Source organism: Lepidochelys kempii, chromosome 2 (assembly GCF_965140285.1).
Source record: "Lepidochelys kempii isolate rLepKem1 chromosome 2, rLepKem1.hap1, whole genome shotgun sequence".
In the NCBI taxonomy this organism is placed as follows: domain Eukaryota; kingdom Metazoa; phylum Chordata; order Testudines; family Cheloniidae; genus Lepidochelys; species Lepidochelys kempii.
This window is the reverse complement of record NC_136381.1, coordinates 184,228,396-184,247,822: the sequence shown is the minus strand read 5'-3', so window position 1 is coordinate 184,247,822 and position 19,427 is coordinate 184,228,396. Positions and strand designations below refer to the sequence as shown.

Genomic DNA, 19,427 nt, shown 5'->3' with positions numbered 1-19,427 from the left:
GAAAGAGATAATGTCATAAGTTTTATCATCTAAGCAAGATGTTTGTATTATTTAGATGAAAATCTTTCCTTCCTAGGGCTAAATACAGCTGTCTATAATACTTCCACTCTTCCAGTTACATCTTTCAGATGGGGATAATGTTAAGCACTACAGCTCTCAGTATTTCATTAGAATTCTAAATGAATCATATTTGTTCTAAAGTGTATTGTTGGATGTAATGGGTGTGGTTTGACATTTTACAAACAAGCACAGTAAGCCGCTAAAGCAACTTCAGCCTAGCTTTGAGACGGAACCAGACAAAAATCCTGCAATTTGATTAACGTGTCTGCATTCAATGAAGCCTAATTTGAAACATCTCTAGACTAATTTTAACGTTTAAACTATGTCTAGTAAGGCTTCAGTTACGTGTGTTACTGATTAAAACTGTTTCTTGTTAAGTGTCCAAAATATCACTGTACTTAAATTGGGACTTTGAAATTGCAAATGTGAGGAGTTTGGGAGTAGTAACACATTAAAGCTAAGCTTAAGGCTTGTCTACACTGGCAATTTACAGCGCTGCAACTTTCTCGCTCAGGGGGGTAAAAAACCACCCCCCGGAGCACAGCAAGTTTCAGCGCTGTAAAGCGCCAGTGTAGACAGTGCCCCAGCGCTGGGAGCCACGCCTCTCGTGGACGTGGTTTTTTAGAGCTCTGGGAGAGCTCTCTCCCAATGCTGCGCTGCGACCACACAAGCCACGTTAAAGCGCGGTAGCACTTTAGCGTTGCCAGTGTAGACTAGCCCTGAGTTTCAGCAATCTTTCTAGGAAGGGAAGAAACCACAGAAGTTGTGGGAGTAAAAGTGAATCGCCATATATATTGCTTGTGATCTGAAGTAAGAACAAAATTCTCATGGGCCGTGCAATCTGCATTACTATATAGACATTAAAGTAGATTGATTTTAGGGGTCTGGCTTCCATTCAGGGTGCAAGTTGCTTCATTTAAAAAAACAAACAAAACAAAAACAACCACCTTCTGAAAGTTGCGTCCTCTCACAACCGAAGACAGAGTTAGAAGCCATTCTTGGAGGTGGTTTTCTAAGATTGTATACATATCCAAAATGAAAATAAACTGCGCTGAAGTTCTGTCTAGCTCTTAGACTTGCTTAAGAAGGTATTATTTTTATTTTAATTGAGAGAGGCATTTTATTCAATACAAATAAATGAATGGAGAGAGACATTTTCAAAGGTTTTAAAAATTTGGTAGCTACTTTTAGATTTGATAGATGATGGAAAATTGTAATGCAACTTTTTGCAAGTGTCTGTGCTCTTTCTTTAGTATTCATAGTTATTTGGTTGTCTGTTAGCACCAAAGAATCAAGGTAGCAGGACTAACAGAGCATACACAAAATTTAAAGAAGTGATAAATTTCTGGGACAGCCCATGCTTTCCTCTCTAACAATTCAGATCACAGTAGTAATGGGGTTGATTTATATGTTTGAAAGCTAACCATGAAAATTAAACTGTTAATAGGGTAAAAATCGAATGAAACCTGACATTCTCATTAAACACAGCAATGTTCTAGTTGTCTCCTCACTTGTGCTTCAGAAAGTACATGTAGTTATACCCTTTTGCAAGGAAATCTCATCTATTCAGTTTGCGTTAACCATGAACTCTATGCTGATAAAAATCTCTCTCCCACTCCTGTGTGGCTTCCCTGCATCTAAACCCATGTCTCAGCCTGGTTTCTTTGACCGCAGCTTCTGGATGGCTTGCAAGCAATTTAATATGGCCAAGCATTTAATTTTTCTTTCTCTCCAAAATCCACACCTCACATTTTTTGTTAAGTTGATAACATCCTCCCTGTCACCCAGGCTTGCAACCCAGGAATCATCTTTGACTCATCTGCTCTTCATATCAGGCAGTATCCAATTCCTACCTCCCTTTCATCTGCAACATCTCTAAGATCTAATCTTTTATATGTACCCAGACAGCAAAATGTCATCCAGGCCCTAGACATCCCCTGTCTTTTTTACTGCAACCTCACCTTCCTCTTCCTTTGCCACTTCTATCACTCCCCCCCCGCCCCCAAGATAATGTAGCAGCTAAGATCTTCTTGGCCCTTTGATATGATCATGCTCACCCCTTCTTAGAATTTATGCACTGCTTCACATTCAAATTGTGCTTACTTTTATAACGCTACATAACACCCCCTGCCTACTTAATTAACCTAGTCTCATTTCCGCATTGCAACCTACCACCACTTTGCTAATGATACACAGTGTCCAAATTGCTCACCTTGCTCATAATCACCTATGCACTTTTTGCATATCATCCCTTTATGTGGAATGGCTTCCACTAAGTGGTTTGCCAAGCCATTAGTCAAATCCCACCTTGTGAATACCAACATAGAAATGGATCTTAAGTGAATTATCTAAGACATTTTATTTTATATAAATAAATGTATATATCATATATGTGCACTTAATAATGTATATTTCATATGTATAAGTACTTGTTCAAACTACAAAAATAAATTGTTCAGTCACACTACACACACCTTTGAGTAACCAATGTAATTTAACTGTCTTCCTACCCTACTTAATCTCGTGCCACTTTACTGTGTCATATGAAATTACAGTGTACATTTTTCTGGGAATGCACCTTGTTAAGTTTATCTGTACTGTGAGATGCATAGCACACTCTGTGGTGCAGTAAAATAATGTTCTTAACTACCATGTGAATAACTGAATTAACCAAATATAGTTATACTGCATCTTTAGGACATTGTGTTGAAGTTTTGTTTGTCAAGCACGGTAAAAGCCCAGTTCTTACAGAAATGTAGAGCATTGCTTTTACAGATGCTGAGACTCACAATTTCAGTATACAATTTGGAGTCTGTTCTAGAGTCAAAATGCCAATCTCTGTGTTGTTTGTCTGCCTCCGATGTGTGCAATTCATGTGTTGGTTACAGAGGCTGCTTTGCAAATATTGAAATGGAAGGGTGGTCTGTCATAATAATTCCAGATTTTGTTGATTTCCAGCCTGTATTTCTGAATTAGTTAGATGCATGCAGAGCTCTCGGGGAACCTAGACATATTTTTCACTGTTACTGGCTTGTACACTGAAGCATGGCAGGTGGATAGCCTTGGCAATAATACTGAATCGTGTAGCAACAAATAGGGAATTGTGTGACAGTATGGAACAGTTATATGCAGCTTTGTGGTGAAATTTGTGGGTTCTGCTTGTGAGGAGCAATATTGTTCAACTATAGAGTGCCTTGATATCTTTAAGAAATATCCATTCATGAAACTGTTTAAGATATTGTCTGTTCACAAGGACATTTGTAAATACTCTATGCTCCTTGAAAGAATTGGCAAGAAGTAGGAATGTAAACAATCAGCTATTTTATTAGAACTTTTTTCTGTGTATGTGGGTATGAAAGGTAGGGGTTATTATGATGCTTCACCTGGATTTTTCTAGAAAAATATAGTCAAGGTAATAAAGGCATAATCAGGTAAATACTTTGTAAAGCGTATAGTCTTAAATTCCAAAATGACTGTAAGTTTCAGTCACACTATTTGCAATCATATGGACCTGAACAAATTTTATTTCTAAATTTCCCTAGTGACTGCAAGAACTTGAAGAATTTCAAGGCAATGCTAGTGATAAATTACAAAACATACGTTTTCAAGAAAGAAGGCTTTAAGAACGTTTATTTGGCATGTACATATTAGTATTTTCATGTAGTATTTGCAGTGCATGTATATTTTTATCTTGTGCATACCATTGTGTCCTGTTGAAATTAATAGTGAGGGCTTCAGAGGTAGCTGTCCTGTAAGTGTGGGTGTACATTCCGAGTTCATTGCTTCGTGATCTTTCAGTCTTAAGCGGTGAATGAGGGGTTTGACAAGAGAAATTAAAAAAGTTTTTGGTGCTGATTTATGTTATCAGAGATGTTCCTCAATATCTTTCAGCAGTTCTCAAACTGGGTTGGGACCCCAAAGTGCGTCACAACCCTGTTTTAATGGGGTCGCCAAGACTGGCATTAGACTTGTTGGGGCCTGGGCCAAAGCTGAAGCCTGAACCCCAGGGCCAAAGCCCAAGGGCTTCAAATGTTAATGACAGGGCTCAGGTTACAAGCTCTCCGCCTGGGGCTGAAGCTCTTGGACTTTGGCTTTGGGCCCCCACCCAGGGCAGTGTAGCTCGGCTTTGGCCCCTCTGCCTGGGGTGGCGGGGCTGGGCGGGCTCAGGGTTCGGTCCCCCCTCCTGGGGTCATGTAGTAATTTTTGTTGTCAGAAGGGGGTCATGGTGCGATGAAGTCTGAGAACCTCTGAGTTTGAATCATGAACGGTAAATAGCTTAAATTAAGCTGATTGAACAGAACAGTTAGCAAGGGGAATTCTTTCAGCTTTATAGCTAGGTAGTAGCTATATGTAAATATACATGAGATGAATTAATCTGGACTACCCTTTCACCTTTATGATGGTTGTGGTCAATTATGTCCTCCAGTTGCTTCATTATTGTTACTGCTGTCTCCTCCTCTTCGCGCAGTGATCTGTGCGGAACCGGTGGGAAACAATAGCAGTAGATGGGCAGCAATCTTGTCACCACTGCATAGTGTGAGAGCTGCAAGTATGACTCTTATAGCACATTCTCCTAGAGCTGTACCTACAGCTGTTGCAGCATGTGGGAAAGCACCTGACATTTCCTGCAAAACCACCTGACCACCTATATTCACCCATTTTCCTACACCTCCTTCCCCCTTACCTTCTGTTGTTGCTGACCAAAATGACAATGGAAGCGTTGGTCCTGTTTCGGGTGGGAGTATGTTGGTGGCTAAAACATTCAAATGAGAGCTGTAATCCTGGCTCTGCCACCTAATGTGTAACTATTGATATGACCTTTTCTGTTTTGTTTTCCACGTACAAAATAGAGGTGATTCTTACCTATCTCATACAGGTGTGGTTATAAGCTGAATTAACATTAATGCTTTCTAGTTATGACTCCTTTCATAAGAGAACGTCAGAGCACTTTGCTGTATCGGTGCCACGTACTACACACCTGTCATTAATGTTTCCACAAATGAAGTTCTGCAGTTAATCTTGGAACCTGCTTGTGCACTAGCTTATTCGTCTGGATTTGTTTTACAAGATGCCAGGCTGATGTGAATGCAGTTGAGTTGTAGAGCATTATTTCATGTGACTACAAAAATGTATCTTGCAGTGACATACAGATTAGATTGTTTATAGGAAGAGATCTCCGGAATGGTTGAATCTTTTTCAGCAGTAGTCAGTCGTGCCATTTTGTAAAAGAGGTTAACGTGTTTGAGCTTTGTGCTTACTACTGAGCTTATATTGTTGTCTGGAAGCAGCAGTTTGTGATCATATAAACTGAAGATTCTTCCATAAAATTCACATAACATACCATCTGTCAAGCAAATGAGATGTGCATATCTGACTCTTTTTGCAATGGCTTCCATTGACATTACTAAAAACATACAGCACTTGGATAAATGAATAAATTTGTAACGGTTAAACAGCTGTTTAATCTTTTCTTATGTATGTTAAGTTACTTATCGACCATTCACTTTTTTTCTTTAGACAATGGCAAAGGTTATAACCACAGTGCTGAAGTTCCCAGCCGACCAAACTCAGAAGATCTTAGAACGAGAAGATGCTCGACCATTGGTAAGCCTTATAAGTAGACTGGATATATAAACTTGGGCTGCTAGACTTAGGTGGGTGAAACTTGGTTGTTTAACACCTCTCCCTTCCTCAGGGGAATTTCCCATTGTAGAAGAAGGCTTGAGTTTATGACAAAAGAAAAAATTAAGGGCCTTGTCTCCACTAATACGTCCTGCCATTGGTCTAGTACTGGAGCAGCTCCACTGGTGATAGTGACAATGGGAGCACTGTGTAGCCAGTGTGTCGGCATTTTTTCCACTGTGCCATCTGTCCTTACTAAAAGCAAAAATGGTAACAACTCCTGTGCTTACTCGGCTTTGCTTGGGGTACAATAGCAAAGTTCTGCTGATAGAGCTTTCCCCTAGAACAGCAGAGGGGAAAAGCAATGAATACAGCCGGTATAGATGCATCCTTGATGTAGAGTAGAATGCCTTTTTAAATTGACAACAAACATGAAAAGCCTGCTCAGCTCTCCCATTATGGGATATGTCACGTGAGCATAGAGAAGTCTAGATTTTGCTGGGGGACAAAATAGAACTCATACTATACTAGTGTCTTTAATAGCTCCTCAGGGCTAGATTTTCAGTTATTTAAGGAATTGAGGAGTGCTTTGCTTTACAAAAAGATTTCCAAGTAGATGAATTGCAAGACCAGGAGCAGAGTACTTTATGCTCTCAGGGAAGCAAGATCTAGTTCTAATCAGAAAAAGCACTCCTTGCACGATCATTATTTTAGAAGTATAAAAGGCATTTTATTAATGGAAAGGCTGTGAAAATATTTTCTCTACACAATATCTGAACTCAGTAGGATCATTCCTGTTTTTGTGGGCCAGTAAAATAAATAGTTAAGAATTTATTGTAGCTTGTACTTCCCCAGTTGGTCTTGTTTCTTCTCTCTCTACTGGTCTTGGCTATCTCTGATCATTTTAGAGACAGATAAGTTTATTATTTTAGGTAGTCGTATGTTTCACTTTACGAAATCACACAAACACATTGACCTCTTTGAAGCAAACTTTAAAAAAATCTTCAGTTACTGTTAACATAGAGTTGAACACAACAAGCAAAATTATAGATTTTTGTTAGAAGGGGTGTTAAAGGTGTTTTGTTTGAAGGAAACTATAATGTAAAAGCAACATTGGTATTGATAAGTATTCTAGTCCAGACATGGCTCTTGGCCAGTCCATCCCAATCTCCAAATATTTATTGAAACTCGTAAAACAAAAAGAGTGTAGCTTCCTCTCCCAGCTCAGCAGTCCTTGCACTGAAAGTGTCTGCACCCTGTTGTCTGAAATGATTAGCACCATGCTTGTCTTCAAAGGTAATTTAATCAAATATTAAAAGAAATAACTCTTACCTTTTTAACCACCTCCCAAGCCTTCAAAATTAAACATTTCTAACCAGTTTATTCTTTTTATTAGCTTATTACTCTGCCTGGAGTAGCACCTATTTAGATATTTACTCAACTTTTTGATGTACTTGTGTGTAAGAGATAAACAGATTTAGGCTGCTGGGATTAGACTAAACTATCCAAGCATATTATTATTAATAATCAGTTGATGTAGGGCTTCTCCCTGTTTCATAATAGAGTGGTGGTGGTATTTGAAAAACATTTATTAAACACTTAAATTTCCTTTCTAGTGGTATAAATTGTCTAAATTAGAGCATCAACGTACATTTTTAAAACAAGTCTGGAATCCTTTGATTCGTCTGATAAGGAAAAATCTGATCTTCCTATTAACTTTTGCCTGAAATATTTACAGATTATAAAAGTGTAAATTGTCAACTTGTTTTATTTCAGTAGCAAAACTCATTTACACTGTAGTAAGTTAAGGATGCTTCTCAGTTTTATTTACCATTTTAGTGCCTGATCTTTTCCTTACCTATACAATGGGCATATATCTTAGAGTTTCTCCTGAAACTTTTTATAAACAAATCACAGATAAATTGACTTGGGATATTGACCTTGGTACATTAGTATTTACTTCAGTGTTGTTTCTTTCTAATCCTCTCAGCCTCATATGTAAGCACAAGATGTCCACTGAGCTCAAATTTGTGCTATTAATAAAATATTCCAATAAGGTGTTTTTCTTCCTGGCTTTGTAGTTTACCTCACCTCGCAGTGGTATCTTCTGAATATTCCCATCAGTCTGTGCTTAGTTAGCATGTGGGTGAGTGAAGCCTAATATGTGTATTGTGTTTTATTTGAAGGTCAAATCTATAGCATGCGATTAATTATCCTTCTACTAGATTTTTATTTCTCTCCTCCCTGGTTTTGTTCATAATTATGGAATGCTCTTTGCATGACAAGCTCGTAATATACCCCTAAACTAACTGTTTATCTTATTTTGCTTTACAAAGTTAAGTTTGTAAGAAGTAAGCCTCAGTTTCAAGATTAATATATTTTCTGATCAGAGGATAGTTTGCATCTTTTCAGATACTGATTCAGAGCTGTACAAACCTCAGATATGTCAAAAGGGAGTAGAAAAAAGATTCTTAATCAAATAGCCTGTAATATAAAATATATTTAACTTGGCTTTATTCTATTTGTGCTTTTATCATTTTCTGGGCTTCTTACTTGAATAAGCAAATAGGTAAGTCAAATTACTGGAATATGCTCACTTACTTTGGTGCTTAAAATGGATCCATATGCCATATAAAATTCAAAAGGATTCCTAATTTAATAAAATACTTAAAATGAAATATTGCATACATATTGCCCTGATCCAGTAAGGCACTTAAGCTTGTGCTTAACTTCAAGTTGGCTTCAAATTAGACTTCAAACCTACTTAAAGTTCAGCACGTACTTTAGTATTTTGCTGCTTCAGAGCCATAGGTTGGTGGTAACGAGATGACAAAGCAAAGAGGGGGAGGAAAGACCTTTTTGATTGGGGATGTCACAATATTTGTTATTACAGAATTTGTTACAAATTAGTTTGGCTTCATTAATGAACCTGTGCGCAAATAGCTCTAGTGTTAGAGACCAAGTGGTTGGGTTGGTTTACAATGAAAAGGGGCATCAGACTACTCAAGGTAAAAATTAAAACAATAATGATCCACAGTAATAGGACATGGAGGTAAATAGTCACAACTTTCTACATAATCTAATCTGATTAGCACTCTGATTTAAAATGTATAATATTTCAAAACAAATTCTGTGGGACATGCTGAGCTTGCTTTAATTTTTTTTTCTCTCTTAAAACTTAAACCAGACACAACTTAAATGCAGAATATATCTTTGAGTTCTATAAAGAGGAAAATCTGTTCCTCTCTACCGGTCCTTAAAGTTTCTACTCTTATCCTTATTTCATCCTCTCTTAAATGTTGCATTCTACGCCCAGTTTTTTCTTCTGGTCCTTACTTTTCTGGGATATTAGCGTCAACTGACTTTTCCTTTGCCATGGCTGAAAATGGTTGAGGTGTCAGTATCGACAGGCTAAACCTACTTTCAACCCCATTATAGAAAGCGTGCTTGAGATGTAATCCCTTTACTCTTTTTGTTTTGTCCTTTCTATCAGTAAAACAGTTTTCAGCATCATTTAGGAGGAGCAAAGAAGGGGCTTGATGCTGACCATGGTGTCAGCAATAGGTCATTTTCCTAACGTAAATGAGGCCTGCACATGTAAATCTTATATAATCTCGTAAAATCTCATTGCAAGAGTAAATTGTGCAGTCCTCGTTTTTCAAAGCTTTAATGGATTCTGACAGTTTATTGCCCCCCAAATATGACATTCTTGCCGCTAGGCAACTTATGATCAAGGTGATGCTGACTGCATTGCAAATGTGAGGTGTACACTTCTTGATTAGGTAGAAGGGATTTATGTCCATGATTGGCCAAGGCAGGAATTGTTTTGAAGTGGGGTATTGTTACTTTCCTGTCATTTTAACTAGAGGTCTTGATAGGAAAGAAGGGGGAATAACATTTTGTCTCATTCTAAAACTCAGTTTTGTATTTTACTTAACTAGGCATGATGCTCAGATGCAGTATGTAGTTTCCAGTGGGTTCTTATCTTTTACTCATCTTCTCAGTTGTGTTGACTGAAATATACAGCAAGTGAATTACTTGCCCAAGATCACAGAATAAATCGAGTCATTCAGCCTGACCTCAAATCCAAGCTCCTTCTGTCTCCTGTTGCTTTTCTCCAGCAATCAGATTCAGTTGCTCTCCTGATTTATTTATTTTAATACCAAAAGTGCTTGTATTTTTCTCTTCACAATGTAACATTCATTTATTTGCCTTTACTTTTTTTTTTTTCTTCCCTAGTCATGGCTACGACCATCTTGAAGAAATGGTGATAGTAAGGTCTTATGACAATGCTGCTTAGAAATACATGCATATCTCTGTTCTCCGTTGAGAATGGACAAGAGGAAAAACTATTATTCAGGGTCCCAAATGGAGCAGTAAGACTGAGGAAATCAACACACACTTTGGACCGTGAATATCGTTAAAACTGCCTTGAGAAGAGATGCTAATCAGTGGTAATCTGGTGAGGAGTCTTTTTTTCCCCCTTGTATTGAATACTGTCTTCTATTTTGTGTTAAAGGTTATTTTTTTAAAAGGGAGAAAAAAAGACTGTAACCTAGAAAGACTTTGCCCCGCTCCTGTATCTCAGTACAGGTTTCACTGGGTGTTTTTAAGAGTTGAACTTAACAGGTTGTCTCTTCTATTTATTTCTGAGTTCTTGACTGACTGAATGAATTGTGCAATACATTTTTGGGTGGGTAGCAGTTAGTGGGTGATTCCTGGTGAATTAGGCCATTTGTTTGAATATTTTCTTCCAATTTGATCTTTTGATTGTTTGCTAAAGGCCATTTCTTTAAGCTTTTGCTTACAATAAATCCAAATTTTAGTACCTCATGTATTTACTCTTAGCTTTTGTACTTATATTTTCTGGAGAAGAAATACACTACTGTAAATTGTAAATAGTTAATACATAACTGTATCATATGCTGATCTGTGACTGGCAATGCTAATCTGGCAGGAGCTGAGATGAAATAAAGTTTTATTTACTATACAGTTTTGGAATTGCGTGTATTTTTTATACTATACATATTTTTGTAATGAGGAGCAACTCTGTTCTTGACCACCGACAAGACCCTAAGGCAACATTTGCTTGGAATGTTTACAACCTAAGGCCGTGATCCTTCAAAGACTCACTTAACTTCAGGCATGTAAGTAATTAATGGGGCCACTCCAATGCATAAGTCTTTGGAGGATCATAGCATCAATGACAGACATAGAAAACATGATGAACTGGAAAGCAAGAGAGTCACTTGGTATATTTTGTTATACCCACAGGGTTATTGGAATGCAAAAAGGAGCTTGATCCTCTAAACCCTCATCCAAGTATCCCCATATGGGTAAAGATCAATTGTTCTCTGTTTATAGGGGTATCAGGCACAGTACGGTAGATCCGGATGAAGGTAAAACTTAACACCCACACTTCCCCATCCCAAGTGCTTATAGTTGTGGGAATAATTCTCATCTGTAATCTGCCAATTAGTTTCTCTCTGCTAGTATTACCTCTAATGTTCCATGCACATAGATAACTTCAGATTTTTATTTGTTTATTAGTTAACTGCCACTATAAGATACATACCATTTTACTTGCCAAAGCACTATTTGCTCCATGGCCCAAGATGGGACAATCCTCAGTCCTGTACCAACAATGGGTAAGAGCTGATTGCTTGTGGTGCATCAAGACTACAAAAAAAGAGATTTAAACCATACTTGACAGCTGCCATGTAGAATGCCAGCAATACAAGATGCACATTGGAAGCCCTGTTAAACTGACATATCAGACCTTATATAAGGTAAAGTTATTTTCTAAAAACTTAGGTTTTTTTACTTTCCCTTCAAGACTTCTATAGCTGGACACACAATAATTAAAGAATTCTGATATTACACCTAGAGTAAACCAATAATTTTGTATACTGCCTAAAATATTTCTAAAACACATCATACAGCACCTACCACTGTGGGTCCTGCTCCCTGGCTGCAGCTCCTTGGCACTATCATAATAGAAATAACATACAGAATAAATGATGGCGTAGAAGGAGGATTTTAATGGCATCAGTTTGGGGTGGTCTCGTAGCTTCATCGTTCCTGAGTAATGCGGAAAACGTGTAATTCTCACGCTCACGGGTGGGACGCAGTGCACGCTTTCCAACATAAGCAACGTAGTGCAGTGGTTCAGGGCAGAAAATGAAAAGTGGCTTTTTTTCACATTGGGGGAATTTTTATAGGGCAGAATGTAACTACCCACAGTTGGAATTAAGCCCAAATCCTTTGAATATTAAATAATTCTGTGGGAAAATACTATGAGATCTTTAATGACCCCAACTGGTCAGAGGATCTGTTTTAATCTCATCTGAGAGTCTGACATTAGAAATGTAGATGCATACCTTACCTATGAAATAAAAACCTAGAATCCACTGACACATTTCCACATTACAAACAAATGAAGGGGAGAGAAGATCAGTACCTCATTGGTTTGGTTTTGACAAGTGACTTTTCAGGGTTAAACAAAACATTTAAATACATCCTTGCAATGTTTTCTGGAGTTGAGTAGTCCTTTTTAATAGCCTTGAAAGATATTACTGAGGATTCTTATTCAACTAAAGAAATCGGTGGCAAAATGTTTGCAGGTAGAAGGAGACCCTGTTATGGGGTGTTTAGTTGCAAGAAATGCTCTTTGCATTCAGTTCATCTTCAAAATTTTGTACCCTAGTGCAATTAAGGAAACAGCAGAGATCATTCCATAGAGTTCAGTATTGTAGTGCTCTTTAGATAGTTAGTGATGTCCAGAAGAGATCTTGAATCCTTCTCTTTTGATCCTGATCAATCAAACATGATATGAAGAGAAGAGAGCATTTCAATGTTGCTTGCTGTGATAAAGCTCTGGTACTCAAACACCCAATGGCAAATATCTCCAACTCTTCTGTTACCAATAGACTCTCTGACTACACTGCTGCTTCCCTTTGTTCTTTATGAGCTTTTTCTTCTTTGACTGTATCTGATACGCTTGATACTTTCTCACAGAAACTCTTTTAGTAGTTTCTCTCTTAAGAGTCTTTTTTGGCTTTCTCTACTGTATGTTCTGCATTGTGTATGGGAATCTTGTTCCACAGAATACTGGCTGATGTTCATCAGCAACCTTGAATAGATTTCAGATTTGTACGTGTGGATCTGTAGAATGTATGTTCTATTCTTTCTTGGCTGGCCTTCTAAGGGTTTGTATAATTTTGCTATCAATACCATTACAAAAAGTTTAAAATACACAATTCAAGCTTAGGTTTCCATATAAGGTATAAATGTTATGCCATGGGAAATTAAATGCATTAACAGCCTATTACCCTGACACTGAAGTTTATAACCACTTGTATTTTCCAGTGTCTTGTCTCATTCTTCACCATCTGGACATTTTTCATGAGGCTTTGATCACTTCCCCCCCTTCTCACAAGATACTACATTAGGGCTGTTATGACTCGAGTGCAGTAAACTGAACTGAAATTGATAGTCAATATACTATTGAAACAACATTACTACAGCTTGGAGTGAATAAATTAATTCTTTTTTTTTCTAACCTCTGTTGTCATCACATCTTAAGTGATCTTATTTTTTTAAAAGTGTATTATATGGTTACCATCCAGCTTTCTTAATTATTTACAGCGGAAACAAAAATGCTCCCAAAAGTCACTATTTTTGAAAAGCTTAAGAAAAGTGCTATAAATTCTTCACTCGTCATACAGATATTTCTTAACGTAATGGTGATAGAAATGGTGTTAAGCACAAGACTCTGATACAGTTTGAGTTTATAACAAAACTCAAGAAAATTACTTCCAGAACTTAATAAAAGAATGTATAAACATGGAATTATTTTAGAGTTTAAAAAAGAAAAATGTCTACGGAGCATGAGCGTGGAAAAAGAGTGTTTCACCTTAAATGTGGTGGCTTTTGTATTTCTTAGAGCATACTAAAATACTGCTACTAATTCCAATACAGATATAAACTACCTTGGAATAATGGATGATGGAGGAGAAGGGAGGAAAAGAGTGGTGGCTGTGGGAACCGGTAGAGTATGAAGACTTTCCTCTCTGGGTTATAGGTTCTAAACCAGACCTGGTCAGTGAGGACCAAAAATCACTGCCATCTGGCTGTGACGTATGAAATGAGTTGATTGTCTCTCTTCAATTCCTAGTCAGCTGATGTCCCCATCACAAAATCCACCACTACGCTTTACACTCATAACCAACGCGAGGGGGCAATGATCTCAGCAGAGAGACCAAGGCTTGAAGAGGCATGAAGACTGAGCTACCTCCATCTCTCTGGTCCTCCTCCTATAGGCTAGGGTTGAAGCATGTTGGCAGGGCTGTTTTGGAGAAGCCTTCACTGTTGGCGCAATATCTCTCTTTGTGGCTACATGACTTTATTCTCAAGTGCTTTTCACAAGCATTTAAATTCACTAAAATAAAACGGGCAAACAGGGTAGCATATACCCTATTTACCACTGGTTATATGTTGGCAGTTTTATAAGCACTAGAAAGGACTGTGTTATCACATCTAGAATGTCTACCCATTGTCTTCAAGAAAGATAGCTCTTGCATTGCCCAGCTTTGAATAGAAGCACTTAAAGGTGTTTTTTGTTTGTTTGTTTTTGACTAGGGCCAGGCAGTATATCTTTTACAGAGTAATCAAAACAGTCAAGCAAGAAGTATTTAGAAGCTTATAAAAGTCATTTTCTATGCACCAAAGTTAGCATACATTTGTGGTTTAAAACTTGCAGCTAATGACCTGAAGAAATTCTCTGCAGCTTTATATTGAACTTGCTGATCTTTCTCGCATTGATCTGCTGTTTCTGGAATGCAATAATTCATGGAGAAGCTCTGCTGAAATTTTAAAATTGAAAAATGAGCTTTTGAATGGGGAAGAAATGAGTTGGCTAAGTAGGAAGTATGTACAAAGGGAAATAGAAGTCAGTATAAAAGTTTCATATCATGGCTGATCTATAAAGGAACTATGCAGAAAAATTTCTTCCCACACAGACTGAAATTGCCATATTGTATTGCATCAGACCCGTGGTCTATCCATTCTAATAGCCTGACTCTGACAATGGCCTTTACCAGGTGCATCAGCAAGAAATCTTGCAGTGTGCAATTATAAAATAAGCAACCTCTTGGGGAAGTTTCCTCCCAATTCCTTCCAGTCTGGTTTATGCCCAGAAGTGAGTTATTAAAAATAGTATCCTATCTAATGTAATTGTTGGTACTTTGGTCTGTTTACATGTCTAATCCTCTTTTTGAATCCTACCAAATTCTTGCTGTCGGTGATGTCTTGTGACAAGTTGTTCCACAGATTAATTATAAGATTAAAAGCAAGGATTCTTTCTCCTACTACTTGACGTAAAATTCCTCTTTTCGCTTCAAATAGAACTATTCCTAGGATTGTGATGTCTTACTGAATTAGAGCAATTAAGTAGATGCAGATATTGTTCCTAAGCAAGCACAGGAGGAAGTATACCACCCAGGACAGTAAATACAATATCTGCAATAGAATATACTGTCATTGTAGGTGGTTAGTGCTTCACATGTGTAGTAACATACCCTTAAAATAATGGAAGGCATCGGCCCTCCCCATAGTGTAGGCTGGGATCAGAGACCAAAGGTGGCACTATATGGAGAGTGCGAGAGGGGAGTACATTGAAATTGCTATGTAGAAAGGTCTTCTCCGAGTAGTGTCCCTATGGGTGCTCCATGTTAGGATGTGAGTATGCCCAGGCAGTCTTGATGGGAGACTTTTGGCAGAAATGTCCATAGGTCCACACCTGCACCCTAGACACCGTCATGCTCCAGTACTAGGGCATACAGGGACAGGCAGAGCTGCCGCCACTCCAGTTCCTTCTCAGCTGAATCCCAGTGAATCTCAGTGAATCCCAGTCCGTGTGCACTCTCTCCTTGCAATTGCTTGAGAATAAAGACTGTCTCTGACTTGCTGCAACCAACCTAAGAGTGAAGGCTGTGTTTCTTCCACACTTTCCTCAAACTATAGGACACCAAGTAGGATTTCATGGCACTCCTTCTGGAGCCTTTTAAAGCTGTCCTTTTCCAGGCAGAGGATATACTTATCAATGGGAAGCTCACCTGCTGCAGTGCTAGTCCCTTTGGCCTTGTCTATACCGACTTTGGTCTTTAAGTATTCTTCTATTGCAGAGCCAATTGCTCAGCTCCACTGGAGGGGTAGCGTGACTGTAATCTCTACTATAGAGAAGGTTCCGGTGGCCACTAGTGTTCTACCGCTATATCATTTAGACTTTGAGCAGAGTTAAAGAACATGGTTGTCCTTGTCTTCTCTAGAACTCCTACCATTGTTACCACTGGTGGAGTCGCAAAGGTGAGAAACTTTAAGAAATACTCAGAATAGACACAGCCTTCCATTTCTGGGAGCAGGAAATTGGGAGCTAAAATTGAACTTAAACCTCCTGCGTGGTGGTGCAGAGTCTCTGTGGAACAAGTGGTCAGCCTAGAATTCTCCCTTGGGACCCAAATGGTCTCGTCTCAGTGAGGGCGCTGAAGCCCCAGGCATTCGACCATTGACTTTCCAAACTGCATGCATTTATAGATAACTGTGATGATGTGTGGGTTTTCCCTTGTTGTTTTGCTTGTGAGTCTTACTGTTGAGTATATGTGAGTTTTACTGGTTTGCATGAACACTGTGTGTGCCTCAGTTTCCTTGTGTGCTGCATCAATACCTTGGTGGTGGAAATATTAGGGTGACTTTGGCTGAGACCTTTGGGGCAGGTGAGGCTTTAGCTGCCTGCACATATGCTATGACCAGTGCCCTTCGTAACCTGAGAGCCAGGAGGGAGATGCAACCAGGTGGCTACCAGGTGACTCTTTGCCCAGGAAGCGAGACAGACGCGGAGGAGCAATGGGAATGTCTGAGGTAGGGTCACTGGAAGCTGGCAGTCTGTTTGGAGGGACTGGAAGGAGGAGAGTCCAGGGCTTCTGGGCCAGGACTCCCCAAGATGGACTTGGCTGAAAGTCACTGATTTCTGTGAGAGGCGCTGCATTCGTTTTTCAACTGGCCTTGGCTCACTAACTGAGCTGTCCACTGGGTGAAGATGGGAGCTGTTCCTCCCATCAGGTGTTCCCTATTCAGAGTAATTGGGAACACTGCCCAGGCCCTGGAGGGAGAGGTCAGATACATGCTGGCTTTAGGGGTATTCAGCCATCCACCAGCCTTGGGGCCTCTCCCCGTGGTGTTGGTTCCCAGGAAAGATGAGTAGATCCTATTCTGTGTAGCCTATCAGAAGCTCAATGCCATCACCATGTCTGGTGCCTCCCCCATGCCTAGGCCTGATGAGATCCCAGACAAGTTGGGGGGGACTCGGTATCTCATGACCAGGGATCTCACCAAAGGCTACTTACTGGCAGGTGCCTTTGGATCCAGATGCCAGATTGAAACCTGCTTTTGTCACCCCTTTGGGGCTGTACAGATTCCTGGTCCTACCTTTCTGCCTCAAGGAGCTGCTGGTCACCTGCCAGCGCCAGGTTGATCAGTTACTGAGGGGGATGGAGAATTTTACAGGTTGTTAGCCAGACTTGGGAGGACCATGTGTCCCAGGTGAAGAGGGGGCTGAGTCGCCTCCAGGCTTCAGGGCTGACTAAAAGCTGGGAAGTGCAAGGTGAGGATGGCAGAGGTATCATACTTGGGCCACAAGGTGGGGAGTGACTGCCTAAAGCCAGAGCTGGCTAAGGTGGAGGCGATCAAAGACTGGCCTGCTCCCCAAACTAAGAAACAGTCCCAGGCCTTTATTGGGATGGCAGGGCACTACCGGATTTTTGTGCCCCACTTTAGCCCTGTGTCAGCTCCCATCACTGAGCTATGCAAGAAGTGTAAGCCAGACAAGCTGGTCTGGACTGGGTAGTGCCAGAGGGCTCTCTGCACGCTGAAGGAGGATCTAGTCAAGGGCCCAGTTCTGGTAAACCCAGACTTTGACAAGCCCTTTATGATGTTCACCGATGCCTCAGACACAGGGCTGGGCGTGGTGCCGATGTGCACTGATGCAAAGCAGGAGAAACCCCCCATTATGTACCTGAGCAGGAAGCTGCTGCACTGGGAGCAGAGCTATGCGGCCAGAGAGAAGGAATGCTTGGCCCTGGGGTGGGCTCTCAAAAGGCTACAGCTGGATCCTTTTGAGTACCACTTCACTGTGTGCACTGACCACTCGCCCTGCCATGGCTGCACCAGATGCAAGGGCCCTGTATCAAGCTCCTGAGGTGGACTCTGTCCTCCAGGAGTATGAGATCCAAGTGGTCCATGTTAAGGGGAGTGCAAATGTTATAGCTGATGGTTTGTCCTGGAGAGGGGGGAGTAACCCCACTCAGTTTGGTCTCAAAGTGGGGAGAGATGTGACAAAGTGGGGATTTTCCCTTATGTTGTATGTGACCCTTACTGTTGAGCATATGTGAGTTTTACTGTCTTGCATGAATACTGTGTGTGCCTCAGTTTCCCTGTGTGCTGCACCAATACCTTGGTGGTAGGAATAGGGGTTTGTGACTTTGGCTGAGACCTCTGGGGCAGGTGAGGCTGCTCCAGCTGCCTGCACATATGTTATGACCGGGGTGCCCTTGTAACTTGAGACCCCTGAGGGAGATGCAACCAGGTGACTACCCAGGAAGTGAGATAAAGACAAGGAGGAGGAGCAACGGGGGTGTCTGAGGTTGAGTCGCTGGCAGTCTGCTTGGGGGGACTGGAAGAGTGGGAGTCCAGGGCTTCTGGCCCAGGACTCCCCAAGATGGACGTTGCTGAAAGTCACTGATTTCTGTGCTAACAAGTTCTGTCCTACGCTGTATTCCTGTTGACTAATAAACCTTCTTTTTTACCAGCTGGCTGAGAGTCACGTCTGACTGCGGAGTTCGGGTGCAAAGCCCTCTGGTTTCCCCAGGAGCCTGGGCGGACTCGCCGCAGGAAGCACACGGTGTGGAAGAGGATGCTGAATGGTCCAAGGTCAGGTCCAGGAAGGTTGAAGGTGTGTAAGCTTCTTGCCCTGGTGACTATGCTCAGAGAGAGGAGGCATGCTCCCCCAGAGTCCTGACTGGCTTCATGTGGAATAGTTCCAGAGCATCTCCCGGTGACTCCATGACAATAACATAGTCATTTCAGTTGGTGTTTTAAACACCATTTGAAATTCGGGTCTCTATTGTTTTATATTAAATGTTCTTTGCTCTTTCTCCTCTTTTGACTGTTCCCAGTGTTTGTGTCATTGTCGCACTAGAACAAACAGTTGCCCGAGGAGAGGATGGTATGCATAAAAGCCACAAAACACTGCTGCATGGCTGGATGCTTCATACAGTGGGGAGAGACTGCTAAAGAGGGGAAAAGCATTAAGACATTATTGACTGAGTTTTAGGTTTAATGTAAAGGTTTGAGAGAGATGCTGACTAGGAGGAAGCTGGAGTTGGTCTTTACTTTAGATAAGCTTTTCTATTGACTACAAGCAGAAGTAAGTCAATGTATATATTGTTATATACACCCTTCTGTGGGAGCTTGATGGTTTCCAGCCAGCCCCTGGCAGTTTCAGGAATGGAATTATAGTTAAGGAACTGAATAAACTTGGTAGACAAAAGGAGGTAAAAATAACTCCTGTTCGTGCTCTTTTGACAAGGTGAGAATTAACTCGTCATGTCAATGCTGTTACCAGCCAATCATGAACGCGGCAAAGTTTGTTTAATATCACATGTTGGGATGGACATGAGCCTAAACCAATT

At 40.3% G+C, this 19,427-nt stretch overlaps 1 protein-coding gene across 6 annotated transcripts in view; it reads left to right on the top strand.

Moving 5' to 3' along the window:
• Positions 1-18,662, top strand: part of GOLGA4 (golgin A4) — a 111,429-nt gene extending 92,767 nt beyond the window's left edge. For 4 of the 6 annotated variants that reach the window (XM_073332980.1, XM_073332978.1, XM_073332981.2 and 1 more), the window contains 3 exons: positions 5,578-5,664; positions 7,764-7,828; positions 9,922-10,672. In XM_073332980.1, coding sequence (XP_073189081.1) covers positions 5,578-5,664; positions 7,764-7,793 — 117 coding nt within the window. In that variant the 3' untranslated portion in view covers positions 7,794-7,828; positions 9,922-10,672. Of the gene's footprint in view, positions 1-5,577; positions 5,665-7,763; positions 7,829-9,921; positions 10,673-18,545 lie in introns of those variants that run through there. The other 2 variants (XR_012157450.2, XM_073332979.1) reach the window with 2 other exon arrangements.
• Positions 18,663-19,427: the final 765 nt, after the last annotated feature.